The sequence below is a fragment of the Balaenoptera ricei genome, chromosome 10, assembly GCF_028023285.1.
Source record: "Balaenoptera ricei isolate mBalRic1 chromosome 10, mBalRic1.hap2, whole genome shotgun sequence".
In the NCBI taxonomy this organism is placed as follows: Eukaryota; Metazoa; Chordata; class Mammalia; order Artiodactyla; family Balaenopteridae; genus Balaenoptera; species Balaenoptera ricei.
This window is the reverse complement of record NC_082648.1, coordinates 63,364,172-63,390,128: the sequence shown is the minus strand read 5'-3', so window position 1 is coordinate 63,390,128 and position 25,957 is coordinate 63,364,172. Positions and strand designations below refer to the sequence as shown.

Here is a 25,957-nt window from a genome sequence, read left to right as displayed (position 1 = left end):
GCACTGGGGCAGCTGGTGCTGCTTTGGGAAATTTTTTTTTTTTAATATCTTTATTGGAGGATAATTGCTTTACAATATTGTGCTAGTTTCTGGCTTTGGGGAATTTTGAAGGGAAGATCCTCAGGACAAGTGATCCCGCAGCTGCTAGGGCCTTACCCGAAAATTCCCCAATCCGGCCGGCTAGCCAGGAGTAGCAAGGATCCTGGCTGGCTGTGCCACAATTTGTATCCTAGTCCAAGCTTGTACTGCTCACCACATGACAGGCCAATAAACCGAGAGGAATTGTTAGGGCAAGGAATGCCGACTTTACCTGGGAAGTCAGCAGACCAAGAAGATGATGAGCTCCTCTCTCAAACAACCATCTTGCCTGAGTTAGAATTCAAGCTTCTTTTATACTAAAAGGGGAGGACGTAAAGTCCCTCATTTCCTGGTTCCCATCAGCCTCTGGAGGGGATGTGTTAATTTCTACCCTCCTGCTGTCATTCACAGGTGGGCCTGGTCAGGATGTTTTCTGTGAGCTAAACGAAGGTATTTTAGCTTAATGCTCATTACCTGGGAGGCAGAGTTCCCACAGATGGACCCTTATGTATAATTTAAGCTTATAGGCAACATCCTTTTAGTGATTAACTTGAAACAGAATACAAAGTTTCTTCCCTCTTACAGAGTCAGTGACAGAGACGTCAATGGTGTAGTGGGTAGGGGGGGATCTTCCGTGTCTGAAGCAAGGTCCTGGGGCAACACCCCACTGTGTGTGGCAGACAGCAGGCAGGACATGGCAGTAGTCCTTGCTACGGGATGGTGGGCAAGGGGCAGGGGCACTGGGGCAAAGGGGAGAAGTTACCAGTTATAGAGGGAATTGACCTCAGGTTGGCTCTTTGGTTACCAGGGAGAACAGCAGAGGAGCGTGCCCTTAACTGTCTGTCCCTTTGATAAGCTATCCCTAATCTTTAGAACAATCACTAGCTGGGGCCTGGGACAAGTATCTAGGCATTTACTGATTAGGATCTATGATTAAGAGGAAAGATCAGTCCTGTGAGGAGGGTGTAGGTAAAGCAGAACTAGGAGCAAGGGCTGTACAGAGAGCAAGAGAACGACCATCTTGGGTGAACTGATCAGATATTATCATAAAACATTATGTGTTACAGAAATAACCAAATATCCTTGAAAATTCCATTATAATGCACTCTCATCAGATCTTTAATAATGAACATTTTTCAAAAGTCTTTTGTCATTTACAGAGTTACTGTTTTACTCAGATGCTTTTGCAGAGGTGTTTCTGCAAAAATATTTCATCTTCAGAGAAATTCATGCAAAGGATTTTGACAAGTACAGGTTTCTGATAACTTTAAGATCATAAAACTGAACTGGGTAAAATTTCCAAAACTAATGGAACAATTCGATTCAAGCAGAACAAGTATTAATTACATCAGACTGAATAAACTGATGAGGATGATTATAATTTTTATGACTTTCTGTTTTAAATATTACCAATTCTTTCATGTTTTGTTTTTCCAAATTTAAGGAAACTTCTCTCAAGCTATCTATGTCTTGCAGCATTTTCGTAAAATATACCTTTGTAAACAAAGATGAAATATTTACTTTTTCTCCTTACCTGATCCCTCCAGAATTTGGAAACCCTTAAGTATTCTTCTCATGGCAATACAGTTAGTTATTTGCATAAGTTCAATAAGAATCTGTTCTCCTTGTAACAGGACACAGTTGAAAACATGGGCTATAGTACCAGGATTTGACTGGATTGTCATGTTTGACAGAGATATGCATAGACTCAGATATGACCAGACAGCTTTAAGGAACTAAGGTTGACTTTATGGAGCCAATAAAGCCCCTTGGAAAAATCAACGTGGTACCTTGTTTCAGCAAGGCAGTCTTAAAAGGAGCTTATATAGTCAATATAAATTACCAGGCCAAGTTTAATGCAAACAAATTAGTTTTACCAAGGTTATCTTTGATAAAAATGGGGGGGATGGTAGAGAGAAAAGTTTTGTTTTTACCTTTCTCTATATTAGGTTCTAATCCTGTTAATTATCTTTGTGGATTTGTACATATCTGTAAATTGGACTGGATCCTGAATTCTAATTTCCTCAAATATCTGGACTCTCCAAACTAACATTTCCAATTTTTTCCCATCCTTCTGATTTGGAATCAGTAAGAACAAAGACTACCCTTGAATCTCCTTGAAAGGTCCTCCTCATTACCTAGATGGCAGTCAAACTTCAGGGGCTTGAGCCTTGGGTACACATTTCACAGCTAAAGAAGACTACACCTGACATCTGCTCTGGTACAAATGCTGGAGACCTTCAGATCACATTGATGAGGAGGAGAAGTAGCTGATATCAGTGTAGACTGCTTCCTCTTGAGACACCAGAGTTTTCTTCTCAAGCAGAGCCAACCATATCAAGTTAGATTAGTAACACACACCTCACTGTCTCTTGCTCACAACTGCCTAAAATAAGACCACAAAGTTTTGCAAAATCACCCTGCGATAAACCCTTACTTTGCTCCAAGCACCTGCTGTCAGAGTTTGGCTTTCTGTGCTGCGGGGACACCAGCCCGTTGCTTGGTTACAATCTCCACCTATGATCTTTCCCGTCTCAGTACATTACAGCCCAGTCTTCCAAATTCTCAGGCCAACATCTAGGAGTCACCCTTGAAATATATCCAGAATTCAACCACTTCTCACCATTCCCCTTCTACCAATCTATCTTCACCTCTCACCTGGATTATCACGATGACCTCCTAAGCAGTCTTCTCGCTTCCTCCTCTGTCCCCTACATTATGTTCTCCTCCCAGCAGTCAGAATTATCCTTTTACAGTGTAAGTCAGTTATGTCACTCCTCTGATCACTTGGAGATGAGCAACATGAGGAAATAGCCTCCGCATTTTTTCCATTTTTGCTGGATGGGTGGCATCAGACACATACAGCTTCTGGGGTTTGCAGTTTAGTTGCTAACAGCCAGCTTTCTAGAATTGCTGACAGCCAGCAGTTGTAGAAAAGTCCTGTTGTTGGCATTTCTTACATAGCATCAGCGGTGATGATGGTTTTCTTATCAACCAGACCTGGGCATTGCTCTAGGAAGCTGAGTCTGGGGATTGTTTTTCCAGCCCCCTCAATCATTCTGTCAGCTACCTTATTTGTTTTAATAAATGATTTTTCTGCTTAATTTTGCCAGAGTGGCTTCTTTTGTTTGCAACTAAGAATCCTGACTTCTTTTTTTTTCTTTTTTTTCTCACACCCAGTGTCTTGCGGGATCTTAGTTCCCCAACCAGGGATTGAACCTGGGCCCTTGGCAGTGAAAGTGCAGAGTCCTAACCACTGGACCACCAGGGAAGTCCCAAGAATCCTGACTTTTTGAGGAGGAAAAAAAAATCTATCAGTCCACCTCAGAAGACCCTCCCCACCTTTTAACATTTTGGTGTACTTCTTTCAGTGTTTTACGTTCATATATATACATTCACATACATATGTATGTTTTCAATATCTATATAATACACGTGCAGAAATTTGTTAAATGAGGGCATAGTTTTATGCAATTTAGTATCTTGCTTTTTTCTCTACTTACCACCATTTCATAAGTATGTTTTTTGTTATTATGACTTTTCACAAACATTTTGAGGGCTGCACAATGTCTCCTCAAACCATTATGAGTGCCTCATAACTTACATAGCAAATTATTGTTGGATATTCAGATTCTTTTCAATTTTTCTTTATTATAAATAATGCTGCTGTGGATATCTTTATATATAAGGCATATATAGTAGGATTGATTCCTAGAAATAGAATTACTGAGTAACAAGGTATGAGTGTTATAAAGATTTCAGATACAGAATGTCCAATTACCCTCTCAGAACTTGTACTAATTTATACTTCCATCATCATCATATGGACATTGAGACCATATATGACCTTTAACATCAGAACTATGTGTATATATGTACCTGTTTGTGCATATTGTCAAAGAGAACCAGAGCCAGACACTAGTTAAAGCAGGAAAGATAGATTTAATTCAGAAACTATTGCAATAGGGGAAAAGAGACTTCAGTTGTTTTTTTTTCCTTTTGTTTTAATTTACCCTTTATTATTGGAGGTGGAACAATTTTTTTTTTTTTTTTACATATACTTGTATCTTTTCTTTTTCAAAATCTTTTCCCATTTAGGTTGTTACATAACACTGAACAGAGTTCCCTGTGCTATACTGTAGGTCTTTGTTGGTTATCCATTTTAAATATAGCAGTGTGTACTTGTCAATCCCAAACTCCCTAACTATCCCTTCCCCCCAGCCTTCCCCCCTGGTAACCATAAGTTCATTCTCTAAGTCTGTGAGTCTGTTTCTGTTTTGTAAATAAGTTCATTTGCATCATTTTAAGATTCTGCATATAAGCGATATCATACAATATTTGTCTTTCTCTTCCTGACTTACTTCACTCAGTATGACAATCTCTAGATCCATCCATGTTGCTGCAAATGGCATTATTTCATTCTTTTTAATGGCTGAGTAATATTCCGTTGTATATATGTACCACATCTTCTTTATCCATTCATCTGTTGATGGACATTTAGGTTGCTTCCATGAAGAGACTTCAGTTTAGAACTGAGCTCAATTCAGAATACAAGGCAGCCAAGATTTATAGCCAAGGAACAGAGTTGGGGGAGGGAGAGATTTGGTGGATGGAAAATTACTAGTAGCAGGCCAGAGTAATCAGGTGGCAAGGGTGGGGGAGGAGATATTTGATGAGCTATTTAGAGTGATCAGATCTGAAGAGTGGGGGAGATTTTCTCTAAACTGATTTGGCAGGATTCTTGCTAAAACTGGGCTATGCACATTTGGCAAGGATGGGGATAAGGATGCCAAGTCAAGGCTTAGTCAGGAACAGGGTTTAGAGAAGTCTGACTAAAGAGTTTGGTCAGGGAGAGTGTCTTGTCAATATGCATATTTGAGTGCTTCCCATTTTCTCTCCCTGTCTATGCCGGATTTTAGTTTATCATCTCCTAACTTTAGCTGACTTTGAGGCATATTTTGTCCAAAGAGGAGGCCACAGTGGAATTTCTAAATTTTGCCTTTGATTTGTTGTACGATATGGCAAAAGAAACAGCACCCAAACAAAGTTATAAGCACTGGGATCAATTCTGCTCATACTTAAACAGAGTGGTCACTTTTAAAAGTATGAATTCAAAGATAATGTTAACATGAGAATTGACTAACATAACATTTCTAAACTCTTAAACATAGCTGCACTTGTCCTTCTATAAATATTTCTAAACACTTTCTTTAGCATAGATATGTTTCAGAGGAAAACATTTACTGAGGGTTCACCTCCTCTTGTTGCATTTCTTAATTTCATAAGAGTCCAAATTTGAGTTAACTCAATTTCAGTGTAAAAGTCTGCCTGGTGCTTCCTTTTCTGTTTCACTATGGAGTAATGCTGTTCTGATTTCATAAGGCAAGAGAGAAGTTTTTATCGTGTACTCCGTCAAGTTCCTTCAGGGCCTCTCTGCTGGGGTGACCTCAGAGAATGACTCATATGCTTCAGTGTTTATACTACTGGCCTCAGCAGCTGAGCTAAGATCTCTGTACAAACTGCAGATTGTGTGCAAGAAAATCAGCTGCCACGTGGAGAGGCTGAGGGAGCTGGCGTGCAGTTACCTTAGCACTGTGCCTTCGCTTTCTGCCTTTAGCTTCTGCCCTGCCCAAGACTGGGGAAGCCTGCTAATTGCATGCTGGACTACTCCACTTACTCCAAGAGGCAGGTATCTTCTGCCAGAATGGACTATGGTCCATTCACAAGACAGAGATCCATGACATGGCATAGCGTGACCCAGCCTGTTCTCAGTTAATGTTTACTTCATTATGGTCCTGGAAAGTATGTATTATACAGCTACATTTGGGGGCCAGCATTAAGTAAGTTGCTTCACACACGTTCACACAGTTTGTAAATGAAAGAAGTGAATTAAACTTAAGGTTATCTCTCTTCAATGACTCACACACCTTGGTGTGCATTAGAATGTCCACACCGTAACAACCCATCACTGCTTTTAATCAGCTCTTCCCAATGTTTTAATCAACAGAATTTTATTTCTCACATTTCTGGAGACTGAGATGTCCCACCATCTGTGTGCCAGCTGGTTCGGCTCTTGGTGAGGCCCTCTTCCTGGCTTGCAGAAGGTCACCTTCTCACTCTGTCCTCACATGGTGAAGAGAAAGAGGGAGAGGAAAAGGGGGAGAAAGAGGGAAAGAGAGAGAGAAAAGACACCGATCCCATCATGGGCGCTCCACTTTCATGACCTCATCTTCCCAAAAGCCCCACCTCCTAATACCATCACACTGGGGGTTAGGGCTTCAACATATGAATTTGGAGGGGACACAAACATTCAGTCCATACACCTTCTAATTTGGAATCCCTACCTCAAATCATAGAAAGTAAACAGAAGCTTACTTGGATATTGGATAAGATGTGCTCTAGAGCTAAAGCACTTTCAAGAGCTCAGTCCTTAAAGCTGTGCTGTCTAGTGTTGTAACCATTAGCCACCTGAGCTAATGAGCACTTGAAATGTGGCTAGTCTAAATTGAGAGGTATTTGAAATGTAAAATACACATCGGATTTTAAAGAATTGGTATGAAACAAAGGATATAAAACATCTCCTTAACACTTTTAATATTGATTACGTGCTGAAATAATATTTTGAATTTGTTGGACTAAATAAGATCTAGTATTAAAATTAATTTCACCTGCTTCTTTTTACTTTTTTAAGTAGCTACAAGAAAATTTAAAATAACACGTGTGGCTTGCATTATATTTCTTTAGACAGTGATGTTTTAAGTAAATAACCCATGATGATCAGTATGAATATACTGACTAACACAAAAGTATGGACTGATAGAGTTAAGGAATATTAATTATCACCTAGGAACTTTGTGTATAAAACTGTACTTATAAGAATATTTCATTTTTTATAATTCTCCAAATTATAAAAATATATAGTAAATTCTATATAGTAAATTCTAGTTTCTTCTCAATATGAAATTAAAATTAGAAAGAACTTAGTGACAAGCCTAGTCCACCTCATTATCAGAAGGTTCTATAGATTCTGTCCTAACATATTCTTGCATAACAATTAAAATATAGCATCCTCATTAGCCAAGTATTCATATTCAAGTCACCACAGTTACAAGGTGGGACAGGTCTAAAGCAGTCATAAGACACACACAAATTTATTAATAAACTTATATACAATTACTTCCAATTCAAACATTCCTATTCCCTTATCACTAACACCTAATCCTTGCATTTTCATTTTTTAAAAGAAAACCCCATTTAAATAATTTTCTCCCACATTTTATTTTGAATTTTTGATCCTCATTTAATGTATGTTTTCTTTAAACAGTCCTTTTCTGATACAGTGCCAGTTATCATAAGATAATTATGATGGCCACGTTTTCAAAATCATTATAAATTCAAACACGATATAAATGCACTTTCCAAATTAATAAACATCCAGAAATGAATAAATATTAATAGATTAATGCTTGTGTTTATGAAGTGCTTACATTATACTGAATAACACTGCTAGATTTAGTCATTCCTGAGTTAAACTTGTTAGGCATTCTAAATATAAACTGAGTGTTTACAGGTAGGAATACAAGATACAAATGGTCAAAGAGATAATGTAGCCAATATAATCTTGTAGCATTGAGACTTATCCAATGTTAACACTATTCAACTAGCTACACATTTTAGTCTAGTTAACTTCTCACTTCTGAGAAGGAAATTATTTTGAACTTGCTCTACTCTAAGGAAATGGTGGTTTCAACAGCAATTTAGCTGTTTCCTTTGAATGTTTTTTTTTTTTTTCAGTTTCATTATTAAAGCATTTTCTAAAGCATGTTTTGTCAGGTGTGGTTCTGGGCAACTACGCTCTGTTTTTATTACAGGCCTTATAGGATTATTTGATTTCTTAAAGTATGCATATGTATATCTTTAATATAAATAAAATTTAAGAAACAAAAATGTTTTTAAAAGCTTTATTATCATTATTGTGAGTAAAATACTGTCCTTTGTCTCTGACCCAGAAGTCTTGCATTTTCTCTAAGTATCCTTGACTAACTTGTTAACTTGCTGGCAGGATACAGTCTCAGACCTTTCACAATTTTTGACAGGCGGCCATTTCAAATATTTTTCTTTATTCTTATGTTGGTTTTGGAAGTGGACTCATTCAAGAATTTGCTCATTCCATCTAAATTGTTGAATCTATTGACAAAAAGTTATTCATTATGTTCACTTATCATTCTTTTAATTTCTCTAGAACTCTAGTAGTGTCCCTTGTTTATTCCTGATATTGGTGATTTTTGTTTTCTGTCTCTTTTTTTTTTCTCAGTCAGCCTTTCTCATTATAGGTAGGCTCAGCCAGGATGCCATGAGGCTGACTGTTGTAAGGAGAGTTAAAAGCTTCTGCCAAAGTCAGTGTTAGGAAAGCTGAACCAGGCAGAAAGAAAGGATTGAGAAATTTAGCCAGTCAACTCAGAAACCAAAACAGGAAATTTGTCAGTGGGCAGTGTCTGAGGTTGTCTGACATCTAGAATCAAAGTTGGCAAAGATGAAGTCAGACACGTGAACAAGTGAGCTGGTACTGATAGTCCTTTTGTGAGGTGGACAGGTGTGGAAATGGAGAAGGTCACACTTTGATTTAAAACAGAAAGAAAACAAAAAACAGAACTAAAACATATACTATTTGTTATTTAAAGTAAGATGCCAGCTGCTTGTGTTGAGCTGCTAAGATGTGCCAATACTAAATCACTGATAAACATTATTCACTTCATTAAGCTTGCATGAGCAATTAGGCCAGGGGAAGCAGGCCATTAACACAGCGGTTTTGTTTTGAGGTTGTTTTTGAAGGGGGGGGAGGGTTGCACAAAAACTCATCTACTGTGGCTTAACTACAATGGGCTATACTTTTTCTAAAATAATAGTCCAAAGGTGGGGAGTCCAGGGCTGGTGCATTGGCAACATGATGTCAATGTTTCTAGCTCTTCCTATTTTTCTGCTTAATCATCTTTAGCATGTGGCTTTTCCACTCATGCTTCTTATCTCATGGTCACAAGACAGGTGCTCCATCTACAGTTTCACATCCACATTCTAAGTATGAAGAAGAAAAAGAAAGGAAGGGCTGGTGCCTATATCAGACTGGGGATACGATGGAGATAGCTAGTTTCTGCTTTGTGTAGGAGGCTGAAAGATAAAAGCTACTTTAACAGAAGTTATTCAGAGAAATATCAGCATCCCCAGTCAAGGCACCTATTATGGATTGGATTGAGCCCCTTCAAAAGATATGTGGAAGCCCTAACCCCATGAACCTCAGAATGACATTTAGAAATGGGGTCCTTACAGATGTAATCAAGTTAAAATGAGGTTGTTAGGATGGACTGTAATCCAGTATGACTAATGTTCTTATAAGAAGTGGAGAGGAGATACAGAGAAGAGAATTCCATGTGAAGACACAGAGGCAAAGAGAGATAAGACCATGTGAAGACAGAGGCAGAGACTGGAATCATGCTGCCACAAGGTAAGGAATACCTTGGGCTACTAGCAGTTGGAAGAGGGAAGGAAGCTTAATCTCTTTGAGGCTTCAATGGGAGGACAGCCCAGCCTACACCTTAATTTTGAACTTCTAACCTCCAAAAATGTGAGAGAATAAATTTCTCTTGTTTTAAGCCACCCGGTTTGTGGTAGTTTGTTACCGTAGCCCTAGGAAGCTAACATGGCATTCAACCCAGAATTGAGGGATGTTAATTCTTTTTATTTTTTTTTATTTTTAAAAAATTTATTTATTTATTTTTGGCTGCATTGGGTCTTCGTTGCCGTGCTCAGGCTTTTCTCTAGTTGCGGCGAGCGGGGGTTACTCTTCATTGTGGTGCGTGGGCTTCTCATTGCGGTGGCTTCTCTTGTTGCAGAGCATGGGCTCTAGGGGTGCAGGCTTCAGTAGTTGTGGCACGCAGGCTCAGTAGTTGTGGCTCACAGGCTCTAGAGCGCAGGCTCAGTAGTTGTGGTGCACAGGCTTAGTTGATCCGTGGCATGTGGGATCTTCCCGGACCAGGACTCAAACCTGTGTCCCCTGCATTGGCAGGCGGATTCTTAACCACTGCGCCACCAGGGAAGACCGGATGTTAATTCTTGAGCTCCAGAACTTGAGAGGCCAATAATAAGATAGAACCTGCTTAGAGGAAAGTTTTCTTGGGTGTCATCCTGGAAGGGTAGCAACATAAACGTTATTATACCCCTCTAAGGGAATCAGAAGTAGAAATAGTAAAGAAATAAATAAACACAGAGTACTGAGATTTTAGAATAGGACAAAGTTTTTAAGTTATTATATTTACAAAAATACTATTTTTGTCTTGCTTTTAAGTTATATAAATAGTTCAATAGAACACCTCATTCTAAAGCTGCAATTATAATCTATTTTATAAGGAGAGGTAAATATTTAATACAAGTTTAATAAAATTAATGGTCATAATTTTTTATTAGAATATAAATAATAAATTTAGCATTAAAATAGGTACAGAATAATGTTTATGCAAAAGTCCCTTTGACATTAAATGAACTATTAATTGAGACCATTAACTTTTATTTAAGTCCTAATAATTTTGCATAAATTATAAAACTATTAAGCTGGACTCAAATATATACATACACTTCTATTACCTGGTTATAATACAGTAATGTATCATGACAGCAGGAGTTGTGGAAAAAGCAAGGAATGTGGAGAAGAAGGCCTCAGGGAAGAAATAGAAAAAAGAGTGGAAGAAAAGGAGCCAAGAGACAGAGCAAAAATAGTGTCCCCTAGAGAAAAGCAACTAAGAAATGAATGACAGTACAAAAATACATTGAATAAATATGGAACTAATATCTTGAATTGGAAAACTACATTGAGAAGTGTCAATTTCACTAATGTATAATATAAATTGAATACAATCACAATTATAATAATCCCAGTTAAAGATACTAATGATTTCTTTGTAACTTGACAAAATAATCCCAATTCAGAAGACTGGGAATAGCAAAAAAATTTGGAAAAAGGAAGGGATAAGGAGACATTCCTCTGAGAAAGATGAGAAAATGTACTAGATTACTATAAGAATAAGAATAAGAATCTTACCAGTGTAAGAATGAACAAATTGGCCTCAAACTTCTCATATTCATTCTAGTCCTTTTACTCCACCCCAAGCAGGAATATTAAACTTCATTAATCATTTGCAAATATTTTCTCCCATTCTGAGGGTTGTCTTTTCATCTTGTTTATGGTTTCCTTTACTGTGCAAAAGCTTTTAAGTTTAATTAGCTCTCATTTGTTTATTTTTGTTCTTATTCTCATTACTCTAGGAGGTGGGTCAAAAAAGATCTTGCTGCTATTTATGTCAAAGAGTGTTCTGCCTAAGTTTTCCTCTAAGAGTTTTATAGTGTCTGGCCTTACATTTAGGTCTTTAATCCATTTTGAGTTTATTTTTGTGTATGGTTTTAGGGAGTGTTCTAATTTCATTCTTTTACATGTAGCTGTCCAGTTTTCCCAGCACCACTTATTGAAGAGGCTGTCTTTGCTCTATCATATATTCTGGCCTCCTTTGTCATAGATTAGGTGACCATAGGTGTGTGGGTTTATCTCTAGGCTTTCTATCCTGTACCATTGGTTATATTTCTGTTTTTGTGCCAGTACCATACTGTCTTGACTACTGTAGCTTTGTAGTATAGTCTGAAGTCAGGGAGCCTGATTCCTCCAGCTCCGTTTTTTTTTTTTTTTCCTTTCTCAAGATTGCTTTTGCTATTCGAGGTCTTTTGTGTTTCCATACAAATTGTAAAAATTTTTTTTCTAGTTCTGTGAGAAATACCATTGGTAATTTGATAGGGATTGCACTGAATGTGTAGATTGCTTTGGGTAGTAGAGTCATTTTCACAATATTGATTCTTCCAATCCAAGAACATGGTATATCTCTCTATCTGTTTGCAAATGAAGCAACTGACAAAGGACTAATTTCCAAAATATACAAACAGCACATGCAGCTCAATATCAAAAAAACAAACAACCCAATCCAAAAATGGGCAGAAGACCTAAATAGACATTTCTCCAAAGAAGACATACAGATGGCCAACGAACACATGAAAGAATGCTCAACATCACTAATCATTAGAGAAATGCAAATCAAAACTACAATGTGGTATCACCTCACACCGGTCAAAATGGCCATCATCAAAAAATCTACAAACAAATGCTGGAGAGGGTGAGGAGAAAAGGGAACCCCCTTGTACTGTTGGTGGGAATGTAAACTGATACAGCCACTATGGAGAACAATATGGAGGTTCCTTAAAAAACTAAAAATAGAACTACCATGCGACCCAGCAATCCCACTACTGGGCATATACCCTGAGAAAACCATAATTCAAAAACACTCATGTACCACAATGTTCATTGCAGCTCTATCTACAATAGCCAGGACATGGAAGCAACCTAAGTGTCCATCGACAGATGAATGGATAAAGAAGATGTGGCACATATATACAATGGAATATTACTCAGCCATAAGAAGAAACAAAATTGAGTTATTTGTAGTGAGGTGGATGGACCTAGAGTCTGTCCTACAGAGTGAAGTAAGTCAGAAAGAGAAAAACAAATACCATACGCTAACACACATATATGGAATCTAAAAAAAAAAAAAAGTTTATGAAGAACCTAGGGCCAGGACAGGAATAAAGACACAGACATAGAGAATGGACTTGAGGACATGAGGAGGGGGAGGGGTAAGCTGGGACGAAGTGAGAGAGTGCATGGACATATATACACTACCAAATGTAAAATAGATAGCTAGTGGGAAGCAGCCACATGGCACAGGGAGATCAGCTCAGTGCCTTGTGACCACCTAGAGGGGTGGGATTGGGAGGGTGGGAGGGAGACAGAAGAAGGAGGAGATATGGGGATATATGTATATGTATAGCTGATTCACTTTGTTATAAAGCAGAAACTAACACATCATTGTAAAGCAATTATACTCCAATAAAGGTGTTAAAAAAAATTTAAAAAACAAACAACCCCATCAAAAAATGGGCAGAAGACCTAAACAGACATTTCTCCAAAGAAGACATACAGATGGCCAACAAACAACATGAAAAAGATGCTCAACATCACTAATTATCAGAGAAATGTAAATCAAAACTACAATGAAGTATCACCTCACACCGGTCAGAATGCCCATCATCAAAAAATCTACAAATGGGGCTTCCCTGGTGGCGCAGTGGTTGAGAGTCTGCCTGCCAATGCAGGGGACACGGGTTCAAGCCCTGGTCCGGGAGGATCCCACGTGCCGCGGAGCAACTAGGCCCGTGAGCCACAGCTACTGAGCCTGCGCATCTGGAGCCTGTGCTCGGCAACAAGAGAGGCCACAATAGTGAGAGGCCTGTGCACAGCGATGAAGAGTGGCCCCCGCTCGCCGCAACTAGAGAAAGCCCTCGCACAGAAATGAAGACCCAACACAGCCAAAAATGAAAAATAAATAAATAATTAAAAAAAAGAAAAAATGAAAAAAAAAATCTACAAACAATAAGTGTTGGAGAGGATGTGGAGAAAAGGGAACCCTCTTACACTGTTGGTGGGAATGTAAATTGATACAGCACTATGGAGAACAGTATGGAGGTTACTTAAAAAACTAAAAATAGAACTAGCATGTGACCCAGCAATCCCACTACTGGGCATATATGCAGAGAAAACCATAATTCAAAAAGACACATGCACCCCAATGTTCATTGCAGCATTATTTACAATAGCCAGGACATGGAAACAACCTAAATGTCCATCAACAGAAGAATGGATAAAGAAGATGTGGTACATATATACAATGGAATATTACTCGGCCATAAAAAAGAACGGAAGTGGGTCATTTGTAGAGACATGGATGGACCTAGAGATTGTCATACTGAGTAATATTGTCATACTGAAGTAAGTAGGAAAGAGAAAAACAAATATTGTATATTAACGCATATATGTGGAATCTGAAAAAATTGGTATAGATGATCTTATTTACAAAGCAGAAATAGAGACACAGACATAGAGAACAAACATATGAATACCAAGGGGGAAAGGGGGTTGGTATAAATTGGGAGATTGGGATTCACATATATACACTATTGATACCATGTATAAAATAGGTAACCAATGAGAACCTACTATATAGCACAGGGAACTCTACTCAATGCTCTGTGGTGATCTAAATGGGAAGGAAATCCAAAAAAGAGGGGATATATGTATATGTATAGCTGATTCACTTTGCTGTACAGTAGAAATTAATACAACATTGTAAAGCAACTATACTCCAATAAAAATTAGAAAAAAATAAACTTCATTAGTCATACGTCATTGCACTGGCTGGGCCATGTTATTTGGAATGGAGCATTCAAAGGAAAAAAGTCATAATAAACATGGGTGTGATCTCTTCACTATTTTTCTTCCATGCTTGGGGACATCTCCTTCTGGAGTCTGTAGTACTTCCGTCTTTACTCACTTAAGATATGCCTGGGATATACATGTGCTAAATTCATTTGCTCTGTTTCCTCTGGTGTGGCTTTCAGTTCTACTCAATGCTAAATCCTGATATCCAGGGATAGGTATTGGGGAGACAGAGTGCACAGGCCATAGTTGGACATAGCTTAATCAAGCTCACTATGGTTCTTTAGTGGGAGCTTGGGGACAAAGTCTTTGCTAACAGTAAAGAGTTACATTGCCTTCCATAATTCTCACTCAGCTAGGGAGTGTGTGTTGAGGAATGGAGGGAAGTGAGATAGCCATGATACTACTAGGTCTCTTGGTTAACAGCATCTCAGTTGTATTATGCTTCTCCAGAGAAACACAACCAACAGGACATATATAGATATGTAGAAAGGGATCCATTATGAGGGATAGGCTCACATGATTACAGAGGTTGAGAAGTCTCATGATTTGCCATCTGCAAGCTGGAGACTCAGGAAAGCTGGCAGTACAGTCTTAGTTCAAACCTGAAGGCCTGAGAACTAGGGGAGCCAACGGTTTTAAGTCCGAATCTGAGTCTGAAGGCCTAAGCACCTGGAGTGCTGATGTCTGAGGGCGGGAGAGGATGGAAGACCCCGCTCAAGCAGAAAGCTAATTTACCTTTCCTCTAACTTTTTGTTCTATTGGAGCCCTCAGCAAATTGGATAATGCTCACCCACATTGGTGACGGGATCTTTTTTACTCAGTCTACTGATTCAAATGCTCATATCTTCTGGACATACCCTCAAAGACATACCCAGAAATAATGTTTCACCTGCTATCTGGGCATCCCTTAGCCCAGTAAAGCTGACACATACAATTAACCATCATCTCAGTATAATCCATTTCTTACCATTAACCTAACTAGACAGATCAGTGGAATAAAATTAAAAGTTCAAAAATAAATGCAAGTGTTTATAAGAATTTAATATATGGTAGCATTTTATCAAACTATATTCTCTTGAAAACAGAGCAGATATGTGAGAAAGTACTTAATGGTAAGAAGGGTGAAAAGCTCTTCATATTCTAAACACACTTCATTTATTTTTTATTTTTATTTTTTTATGATGTGTTATTTTTAAAAAAATTTTATTGGAGTATAGTTGCTTTACAATGTTGTGTTATTTTCTACTCCTACACACACTTTAGAGATTCCTAATTCACATTTTGCCTAAGTCTCTGAGAATTCTTGTAGTATCTAGTAAAGAAGTCTGTTTAAATTTTTAAATTCAGCATTTTCAACTGCAGAAATTTCGAATTCAAAATTGTATTTGGCCAGAATTGCAGTGCAAATTTGTTTTGGTCTTGGTATGTGCCTAACATATCTGGGGATTAACTGATTATTCAAGAAGTGATTTCAAGGCAACAATCAATTTGGGAAAAACTGCAGTGGCACATTGCTGCAATTAATTGTAGTAACTATGGTGTTTGTGGTTTCTGTATACAGAACCCTCCCATCTACTACCTCTGTGTAGCCAGGGTTTGACTGTCTATCGTGATGCCCTGCTCCTCCATCTCCATGTACTGGAATATGCACAGAGCCTAGATTGGGGCAATCAGAGTCTTGCTTGGTCTCTCTCTGCATTCTCTGGGTATGGTGATTAGTTCAGGAATGAGAACATGATCCAAGCTAAGCCAATCAGTACTTCTTGAGTTTGGGGCTGGAGCTGGTAAGGCAGATTGCCCCTTTTTCTTTGTGAGATATAAGAATATAGGCCTGGGGTTATTGACAGTGAGATTTAAAACAGCACCACAGACAGATATAAAGGCAAGTAACAAACTGTGGACAGATATTGCTACCCACGTGATATAGCATGGTTATCATTCTTAAATATAGTCTTATTTATCAATAAGAAAACGATAAAAACTCCAGCTGAGGAATGGGTAAGAAATCCAGACAAACAATAGAAAAACTGAAATGGTCAATAAGCCTAAGGGGAAAAAAAGTACTACCTCAGTAGTATTTAAAAAATAAATTAAAATATGAAGATAGCATTTGTAATCAATCAGATTTACAGACAGTAAAAACAATGATAGCATTCTACATTGGACGAGAGGTGAAAAACAGGTAATCTCAGCCACTAATTATAGGAGTATAAATTGTTAACATTTTGTGAACAGTTACTGTGGTAAAACAAATCAAATATCTTCAGCATTTGTATTTCTCGATATCCCAGTTAATTTATCCCAAGGAAATAATTGGACAAGTGCTCAGATATGAGTGTTTGTGGCAGGGCTTGATCTCAAAATATTTATCTAATTGTTTCTCCCTATTTTCTCTCACATGTATCTCAAGGGATAATTTTATGTCCCAAACTCACACCAAAGACTCAAAGAAATTACCAACCTCGGTGCTAGATCTAAGCAGGGCTGGTCCCTAGGCTCTTTTACCTTCGTAGGCCCTCCGTCATAAAAAATATTGAAAATTACATTTTATAACTGTGTTGGTGTAAAGGTGAATATAATCTAGGTTGGATGTGTCATTATATGTTTATTATTATTATCATATCAATTTTCTTCTGATTTTAAAATAAATTAAAATTAAAACATTTTCATGGGTCCCTGAAAGTGTAATTGGCCCTAGGCCCTTGCCTACTGTGCCTACTGGCTAAGTCAGCCCTAGATATAAGCCCTGGGTTAGAGAGGGGAACAACCAGGGTGCCAAATCAAAACAAAACAGAGTTGGGGGAAGGTCTGGAGGAGACCAGTGAGCAAAGCAGAAGGGACTTAGGACACGTTGTCCCTGCTCTCTTTTCCTATCAACTGGTCACTTGTAGAAAACTTACAATTGAATAGTCCTGGACTTTGTTATCCCCTCTTTACAGGACTTATGTGGAGATGGGGCATAAAGGAAGAAATTTCTCCCATGTCCCCATCAAGTTAGAACTGAACTCAAGTAGTAGGGAATCTCCTTTGGAGCAGGAAAATCAATAGCCTCTGTTGTTCGTGTAATGTGTTAGAAAGAACACAAACACCCAATAAAAGGAGGCAGGTGATGTAGAGAGCATTCACATAGTAGACATTTTTGCAGCCATTAAATAGTATTTAGATATATCTTATTAATATGAGACAAGAACACATGGTACATTGAGACTTGTCTCCCAATAGGGGCATTATCAGGCAGTAAGCCTAGTCTCACCAGTGGGAAAATAGGATGGGCCTGAGAGCCATTCTCTTGGGGTATATCTCACTTAACAAGGTCCACTAATGGCCTGCTATGTCACTGTTGACCCAAAGTGAGTCAGGATTTGTTCTCCCTTAAATTGTGATCCCAGAATCCCCAGCCATTTTCCCCAACTATGGACATTTGATCTCCTGGCATTATCAATAGTTCTTCCAACTATCTAAAAGGATTAGCTGTCCATAACCTTACTGTCTGAAAACTTTCTAAGTTTAGATTGTCCATGTTCACAAAGCTTCTGCAGCTCTAACTCTTGACCAAGATCCAGAAACAGAAACTCTTCATGGGTTCCCAGTTTACTGTTTTTTTTTCTTTATTATATCTCTGATTCATAAAAAATCAGTTTTCTTTTTTATTCAGATTCATGGCCTCTAAACCAATTATCATTGCACCATGTTATGCCAAGACTATACTTTTTATATAGGATTTAGAAACCATCTACAAAAGCAATGTTATTTTGCTTTATGCACAAAATGTAGTCATTTATATAATGTAAGCAACTTCCTAATCCTCTCCATTGTATTTAGGAACTTGGCATACATTTCAATACCTTGATGTATTCTAAAACATGGTATCTGCTTTGCATTTCTGTTCATGGTCTGGCTGGCTATTTTGTCAGGGAATTTTCCCCCTGGGTTCTTAGGGGAAAAATCTCAACACTGATTAAATAAACTATTATTCCCACTTCTATTTCCAAATTACACTATTGCACTAGGAATTGACACATTCACAGTGTTCACTCATTATTGCCCATACAGGGATTGCCTTTTGTCCAAGTCCATAGCAATAGACTCAGAGTTATTGAATCAGCGCTGGAGTCTTTGCTCAAGATCCTTCCTTAAGGGGTGCGGACATACAGAGTAAGAATGCTTAGGGCACATTCTCTTGTTCTCTACTTCTTTAAAATGCCAATTTAGTGTTGCCTGATTCTCCATCTGCATCTTTCCTTTGCCCTATTGGAGGAGATATACTTGAGAAATACTCCAAATGGTGAACAGCAAAAATGGTATGACCAAACTCTCTCCTCTCTTCATTCCAACCTACATTCCAAACTCCATGGAGTTTCCCTTCCCCTGGGTAGGGAGACTCTGTGAGAATGATATCTGCCTTAGTTATGAGAGACAGGGCTGATCCAGCCTATCACTCTTATTAATGAAATCCTAGTAGTCACATTTGTATAACAAGTCACAGATTACTGGAATTCTAATGTTTCTATCTTGGAGACATATAACTGAATCTCTGCTCTTAATATAATGACTGGAATAACAATTGTCTAAAAACTTACCTGGGTAATTATGATATGAGTTACATCTTTCATCTCTATCCCCTCATTGTCAACTCCATCTCTTAGAAACAATTCAACTGGTGATCTACCTTTATCATCCTTCAACGTGAATTGAAACACATTCTTTTAATCTGGAACATTACTTAATGCTCTATCACTCCTCCTATTTTGGCTAGTAATTGCTTGAAGTGCCCATTTAAATTTTTACTTATTCCTCCACTTTGTGTTTGATATGAATTGTTGAGAGGATTACTTCACCATTGTATTTCCTTGTCCTTCCTTCCTCTTTTTTTTTTTTTTCTTTTTATATTTTTGGCCGTGCCATGAAGCATGTGTGATAGTTTCTTGACCAGGGATCAAACCTGGGCCTCTGCAGTGAAAGTGCCAAATCCTAGCCCCTAGGCCACCAGGAAACTCCCTGTCCTTCCTTTCTTATATTGTTTGTGCTATAAAATGCTACCTCCTGATCTGATGATATCTAAGTTTGGGTCTGTATTTGTGGATAGTCTTGTCTTTTACCCTTTTTTGTCTTTGTCAAGGCCTCAGTCACAAAGTCAAAACCAAAAAAATTGTCAATACCAGAGAAAACCTATGTATAACTTGTTGCTCCCATGGGTGATAAACCATGTAACCTTGGGACCTGTTTACTGACTGAAATATAAACATGTCTTTGACTGTTTAGAAGTTGGACAATCCCAAGGAAGAAGAGCAATTTCTGGAGATGTGTCCATTGAAACATAGCTTACAGCCCTGAGCACACCCATCTCAGGAAACTAACACTGCCAAAGCTTACACGAACATATATATCTTATCTCAATCACGAGCAGATTTCTCCTCTAAATGTGACTGATGGGCATCAACATGACTAATTTGTATTTTTAGATAAAGCTCATGACTTTTTCTTGTTAAGTCCAGCATCCAAATGAGGTTATTTTAAAGTCTGGTTCCCTGTATCCCACTTGCCAAAACAAGTGGTTAGACCACTGGTCATTGACTGAATCATTATATGTATACGTAAATATATCTGTCTATCATCTATCTATCTATCTATCTATCTATCTATCTATCTATCTATCATCTATCATCATCTATCTATCTCATCTGGTTATCTCAGAGGGGGTTTATGCTAGCCACACTGTATATATCTCTGTCCATCTTGCTGATGTACCCCATCTTTTTTCCTTTTACTAGAAATTTTCAGTTAGCTGGTATTCTTTCAGACACAAATCCTCTCCATTAACCAAGCATTGCCATCCATAAACTAAGTTCCCTCACTTTTTTTTTTTTTTCTGAATACAGAAACTCACACGGTGTAGTACAAGCCTTCAATGTCAGAAGTAAATCCTCTCACAAGGACAGTCTTGGCCCCTGGAAAGTGACTTCCTCTTATTTGTAGACAGGTTTCTGAATATATCATTTCCATTTAATCAATTATCTTTGATGAACTGCTTGTTTCTTTTTTTTTTGTTTGTTTAAATGCTTTTCTGACAATGCCCAGGTTCTTCTTGGAATCTTTGATCTTAAAATTATTGGAGTCCCTCATTAGTAGCTTACATGACAACGTGGGGGTTAATCCATGTATAATTTATAGTCAGCCATGTGTATCCATGGCTCTGCATCAGCAGATTCAACCAAACATGGACCACGTAGTACTGTATTATTTATTACTGAAAAATATCCACAGATACGTGGACCAGGGCAGTTCAAACCTGTGTTATACACGGGTCAACTGTAGTCTTGTGTGTGCTCTGTAGAATGTCTATGATTGTACTTCAAAGGGAAAACGGTGAGTAGCTGGATCAAGGATGGTTTGGTCTCAAAGCCCATTGTTCTTTCCTGTAGCACTCTCTCTGCTTTCAGCCAGAAGTACAATTTCCTATTGTGCCCCAAGGAAGTCTGTATTGTTAAAACTTTCCTGTGTCTTTCAGCTTTGACTACTCCAAGGTTTCCATTCAATGAACCCTTCCTTACTCTCTCCTAATGCAGCAGCAGAGTTACCTACTCACATGAACTCACATGAATTATTGCACAGGTTTGTCACCACACTGCACTGTCCCAACTTGAGTGAGTCAGAAGGTTAGTGATTATAGTTTTCTCTAATGATAAGGTCTATAAAGTCTGTTTAATGAGGGGAATATCATTAGTACTCCTCAGATTTTAAATATTTTTATTTTATTATTATTATTATTATTTTGGCTGTGTTGTGCAGCATGCGGGAACTTAGTTCCCTGACCAGGGATTGAACCCATGCCCCCTGCATTGGGAGTGTAGCATCTTAACCACTGGACCGCCAGGGAAGTCCTAGATTTTACATATTTTTAGGTGCCTATAATCATATTTCCTTCACTCAGGTGGTACTTTGAATTTAAGTGGGCATGTGCTTTTGGCAATTTCCTCTTTCAGGACAAAAATGTTGAATTTCTGCTAAGGAAGGCAAAGAAAGGTATTGTCCAGTGCCCCCTCACTCCATCCCAGCCCCCTGCAGCTGACTAACCTGGTTTCCCAGCAACATTATGTTGAATGATCTAGAAGAGGGTTCATGGTTATAATAAATAATTGCAGGTCCTACCACGTCTAGAGTCATCAAGCCCTGTGACTGTAGTTCCTCCCCCCATTGCTGTGTGTTGTTCCTTGTAAACGTCCTGCTCTTCCCCAGACTCCCTTTGTGTAGTGTCTATTACCACACAGCACTGTAGTCCATTGCTAAGGGAGACTGAGGAACCTATAGCAAACCCAACTATCTTCACTTTTATCTGGTTTTAAGGAATAACAAACTGATCTTTGACCATTTAAATGGAGGACTCAAGATAGCATTGGATCACTAACATTTTGTCAATATTTATTGACAAAGAATACTGATTCTTTCACACTTTTTTTCCAGCCCTTAGCTAAATCAAAGGCAAATAGAAAACCAACATGGTATCACATGGTATCATCTCTGTCCCCTTTATTATCCGAAAGTTTTCCCTACAGAGATTTATCCACATTGGATATGGAGTCTTTGTGTCATTTCCATTCTGCACAACTGCTACAATAACAATGTAAATGGATTGATGGATAAACAAGGCATAAACACTTGAGAACATCAAACAGTTTTTACTCATGTAAAGGACACAAAAGGATGTCAGGATATATGGCAGAGAGTAGCAACATTCTCCAGCACCAAAGAGTGCAAACTTCCTAGTACTACACCTCATCAGCAGATGTATGGTTGCAGAGGTTAAAATGTAAATGACTGAAGGGCTAGAAGCATATCTGTCTTCTTCTGGCCTAGTCATATACCAGGGCGAACCTGCACATAATGTAGTATAGACACTTTCTGGAGATCACCTTACCAGGGCCAGGAGCATTTCTATATTCTCAGTTATACAATGCAGAATAGAATACACAGTACTTTAAGGAATTAAGCAAATGCTCATCTATTACCCCAGCCTATCTATGCTAGAATATCCTGGTTAAAGTACATTCCTGAACTCAGTGCCATGGAAAAATTTTCCCAGACACCTCTGGGATTCATACAAATAATCCCTTGATCTAGCTGAAGGAGTCCACCTGTGACTTGTGTAATAAAGATAAAAACAAGTATTCTAAGCACATAGGGTGTGTGGTTCTACGAGAGCTAGAGATGATACCAAAAACAAAGATTTGGGAAATAAAACTTTAGAAGAAACTGTTCCTTTGACCACATGATGATATGAAGAACATCTATAAATTGAGTTTTTGTTCATGCTGTTTCAGAATAATGAAAATTTTAGTTAAAATAAATTTGTAGTACGAATGTCCTTCAGTTGAATCAGAGGAATTAAATTCAAAATAACCTAAGAAAAGAGGAAAACTTACTGGATGGAATTAGGATATATTCTGAAAAATCAAAACAAAACAGTTCATGTGAAATGTTGGGATGAAACTAGGTATCAGAGACAACAAACAGTCTTTCACTGCTTCTCTCTGTGTTTGGACTTCATTCTTTCTTTCCATGCGGTATGCTACATAGCCTCAGAGCTTCACATATTAAAATTTTAGCCACCAAGGAGGACCTGCCTCGAATGTCTGTCTGGATCCCCAAGCCAAACACCATGACTGGGCCCAGCTGTGGTCAGTGGACCATCACCCAAACTAGGGAGACAGAATCACAAAAACAAAATGACACTATTGGCATTTTGGACCAGATCATTCTTTGTTGTGAGGGCTGTCCTGTGCACTTCAGGATGTTTAGCAGCATTTCTGACCTCTACCCACTAGACAACAGCAGCACCTTCCTGGTTGTGGCAATCAAAAATGTTCCCAAACACTGCCAAATGTCACTGGTGGAGAGGTGGCAAAATTGCCCCCAGTTAAGAACCACTGGCCTGTAGCAATCATATTCCATGAAATCACCAGAGAACATGGAGAAGAGTAGATGTAGAGGAGTAGGAGTCAGATTATAGATACCAAGCAAGGTTTGTCACAGTGGGAATAGAACATGGTATGGTGAGGAATTTATGCTTATAAATGCATCAGAATGTTCAGAAAGTAATTTGTTCTCAGTCCTAGACTGAACCACTTTGCAAATGCAAAATCAGTTTTCTCAGTTTAAAAGTGGAAGCAATACCAACTCCACAGAGTGGCTTTGAGTATTAAATAATTATGTGAAAGCACTTTGGAAGCTATGAAATGACACACAAATATAAGATAATAATAATAAATAAAATCACTGTAGAGAACCAGCCCTTTTCTCTACCTCAGGCTTTATCTCAGGAGGCTGGGTAGAAAAGAGGCTGACTTCATGGAAATTTTATATATCTATATCTATATCTATATCTATATCTATCTCAGAGCTCTTGAAAAACAAAACAAAGCAAGTGAAAACAAACAAACAAAAAACCAGAAACTATCAAATACAAGAGGATAGTTCATTGTTTTTTTATATAATTCTCATGCTGTCCCATTTAAGAGCAGGCTTTTGATATAATACAGTTAATAAACATCAAGTTTATACCATTTGATGTATTTTGCTTATGTTACGCATTTTTACTCAGTTCACTTATTAGTACTACAAGTGGTATGTAGTTAATTTATATTACTAATTTATGAACTTTTACTATAGATATTGAATAACTATAAGTAAATAACTATTTAAAATATTTTATTTTATTTTATAACATAAATTTGGAAGCAGCCAGATTGCTCAATCACAAATAATTAAACTTTTGACATTTATTAGCCCTTGGTGTCAAAAAATTGCATAGCCTAGTAAAGAATTACAGCAAGGCTTTAATGAAATATTGAACATGAAGTAGCAATAATAAATTTGTCTCCTAACAGCATGTACAAATACCACTTAAGCCGTTCCAAAACACATATACTACAAAGATAAATAATGGTATTAGAAGCCTTGATAACACATGGAAAATATCACCACCATCATCACCACCAATAACAACTGTGATATAGGAATGATAAAAACAACAAAATCAAAAGTTATCAAATGGTTGTCCTGAACTTGGAATGGTCCTAAGCACCTTACATGTATAATCTTATTTAATACTCAAGAATTTTTTTAACCCATTTAAAAATACTTAAAACACAGAGATAGAAACATATTTAGAAAGTGGAAATTTCATTCTTTATCAGAATAACATAGTGAAATCTTAAGATTAATTAGACTGGTCAAATCTGTTTTTAGTATTTCTGTCATTGCATCTTTATTTGTTCTTAGTGTCCAAGAACTTGTCTTACAGTACTTACTATAAAATACATGTTTTTTTTTTGTTTGTTTCTTTGTTTTTCAAATTTAAATGTGTTGAATAAATATGGGAAAGAGAAGGGAATAAAAAGTGTTGCAATTGTGGTTTGTGCATATTGTTTTTTGTTAAAGCTCAGTGGGGTTTTTTTTCAGTGTTTTTTATTTTATTTGTTTTGCCTTTTTTGTATTACATTTTTGTCCTATGATAGTGGTAAATCTTACCCCTTCACCTCCTCCTCCACCTTTTCCTCTTCCTCTTTTTTCCTGTCCTCCTCCTCCTCCTCCTCCCCCTCCTCCTCCCCCTCCTCCTCCTGCTCCTCCTCCCCCTCCCCCTCCTCCTCCCCCTCCCCCTCCTCCTCTCCCTCCCCCTCCTCCTCCCCCTCCCCCTCCTCTTCCTCCTCCTCTTCCTCTTTCTCTACCTCTTCCTCCTCCTTTGCTGGCCCAGTTACCTCAGGGATAAAAACCATCTCTTCTTCCAATAATATATTTGGAAAATGAGACTGTACTATCAAAACAATTGTGGCACTTAGTGAAAAACACAGCATTCTCAGAAATAAAATAAGTATGCACAGTGGATCACACACAATTGGCCGGGGTACTTCCCATCTTGGATACCAAAATCGGTAATCTGTAAATAAAGAAGTAATTGAAAGCTGGATTTCACATAAAGTAGTGAAATCGTTCAAGAAATAAAGGACAACAATACATACATATGGCTTGGTCACGATCTGCGTTACCTAGAGAGAAAAAGAAGGTTCATAAAGTTACATAAAATTTCTTCTTTTCCTAGAATATTAGATATGTTTCCCAACAATAATAATATCATTCTTCTAGTTTTCAGGCACCATGCTCTCATCTTTGATGTCTTCCTTTCAACCAGTAGCCAATTGTAAAGTACAACATATTTTCTTTTAGTAAAAGTCCTCCTGGTCTGCCAGAAAGAGCACGGAAGTATAGGAGGAAGAGGTGTGGATTCTAGTACTAATTCTGTCTCTAAATCCTGTCAACTTATATAAGCCACTCCACTCCTGCCTTTAAAAGATTGTTCCATCTTCGACATTCTAGAATTCTACATCTCTCTTTTTCAAAAAATGAAGTATAGTTAATTTACAATGTCTTGTTAGAACATCTCTTATTTTTATCTCTCTTCTCGCCACTTCCCCCCAAGATCATTCAAAATTAATTTTCTGAATCTACTCACTTTACTCA

At 37.9% G+C, this 25,957-nt stretch overlaps 1 protein-coding gene across 1 annotated transcript in view; it reads right to left on the bottom strand.

Annotated features, from left to right (window-relative positions):
- Window positions 1–23,042: 23,042 nt before the first annotated feature.
- Window positions 23,043–25,957, bottom strand: part of GLIPR1L2 (GLIPR1 like 2) — a 41,769-nt gene continuing 38,854 nt past the window's right edge. The window contains exons 5-8 of the mRNA XM_059937379.1: window positions 25,459–25,485; window positions 25,198–25,376; window positions 24,971–25,146; window positions 23,043–23,139 (exon numbers count right to left, since the gene is read on the bottom strand). Of these exons, the coding sequence (XP_059793362.1) occupies window positions 23,043–23,139; window positions 24,971–25,146; window positions 25,198–25,376; window positions 25,459–25,485 (479 nt within the window). The remainder of the gene's footprint in view (window positions 23,140–24,970; window positions 25,147–25,197; window positions 25,377–25,458; window positions 25,486–25,957) is intronic.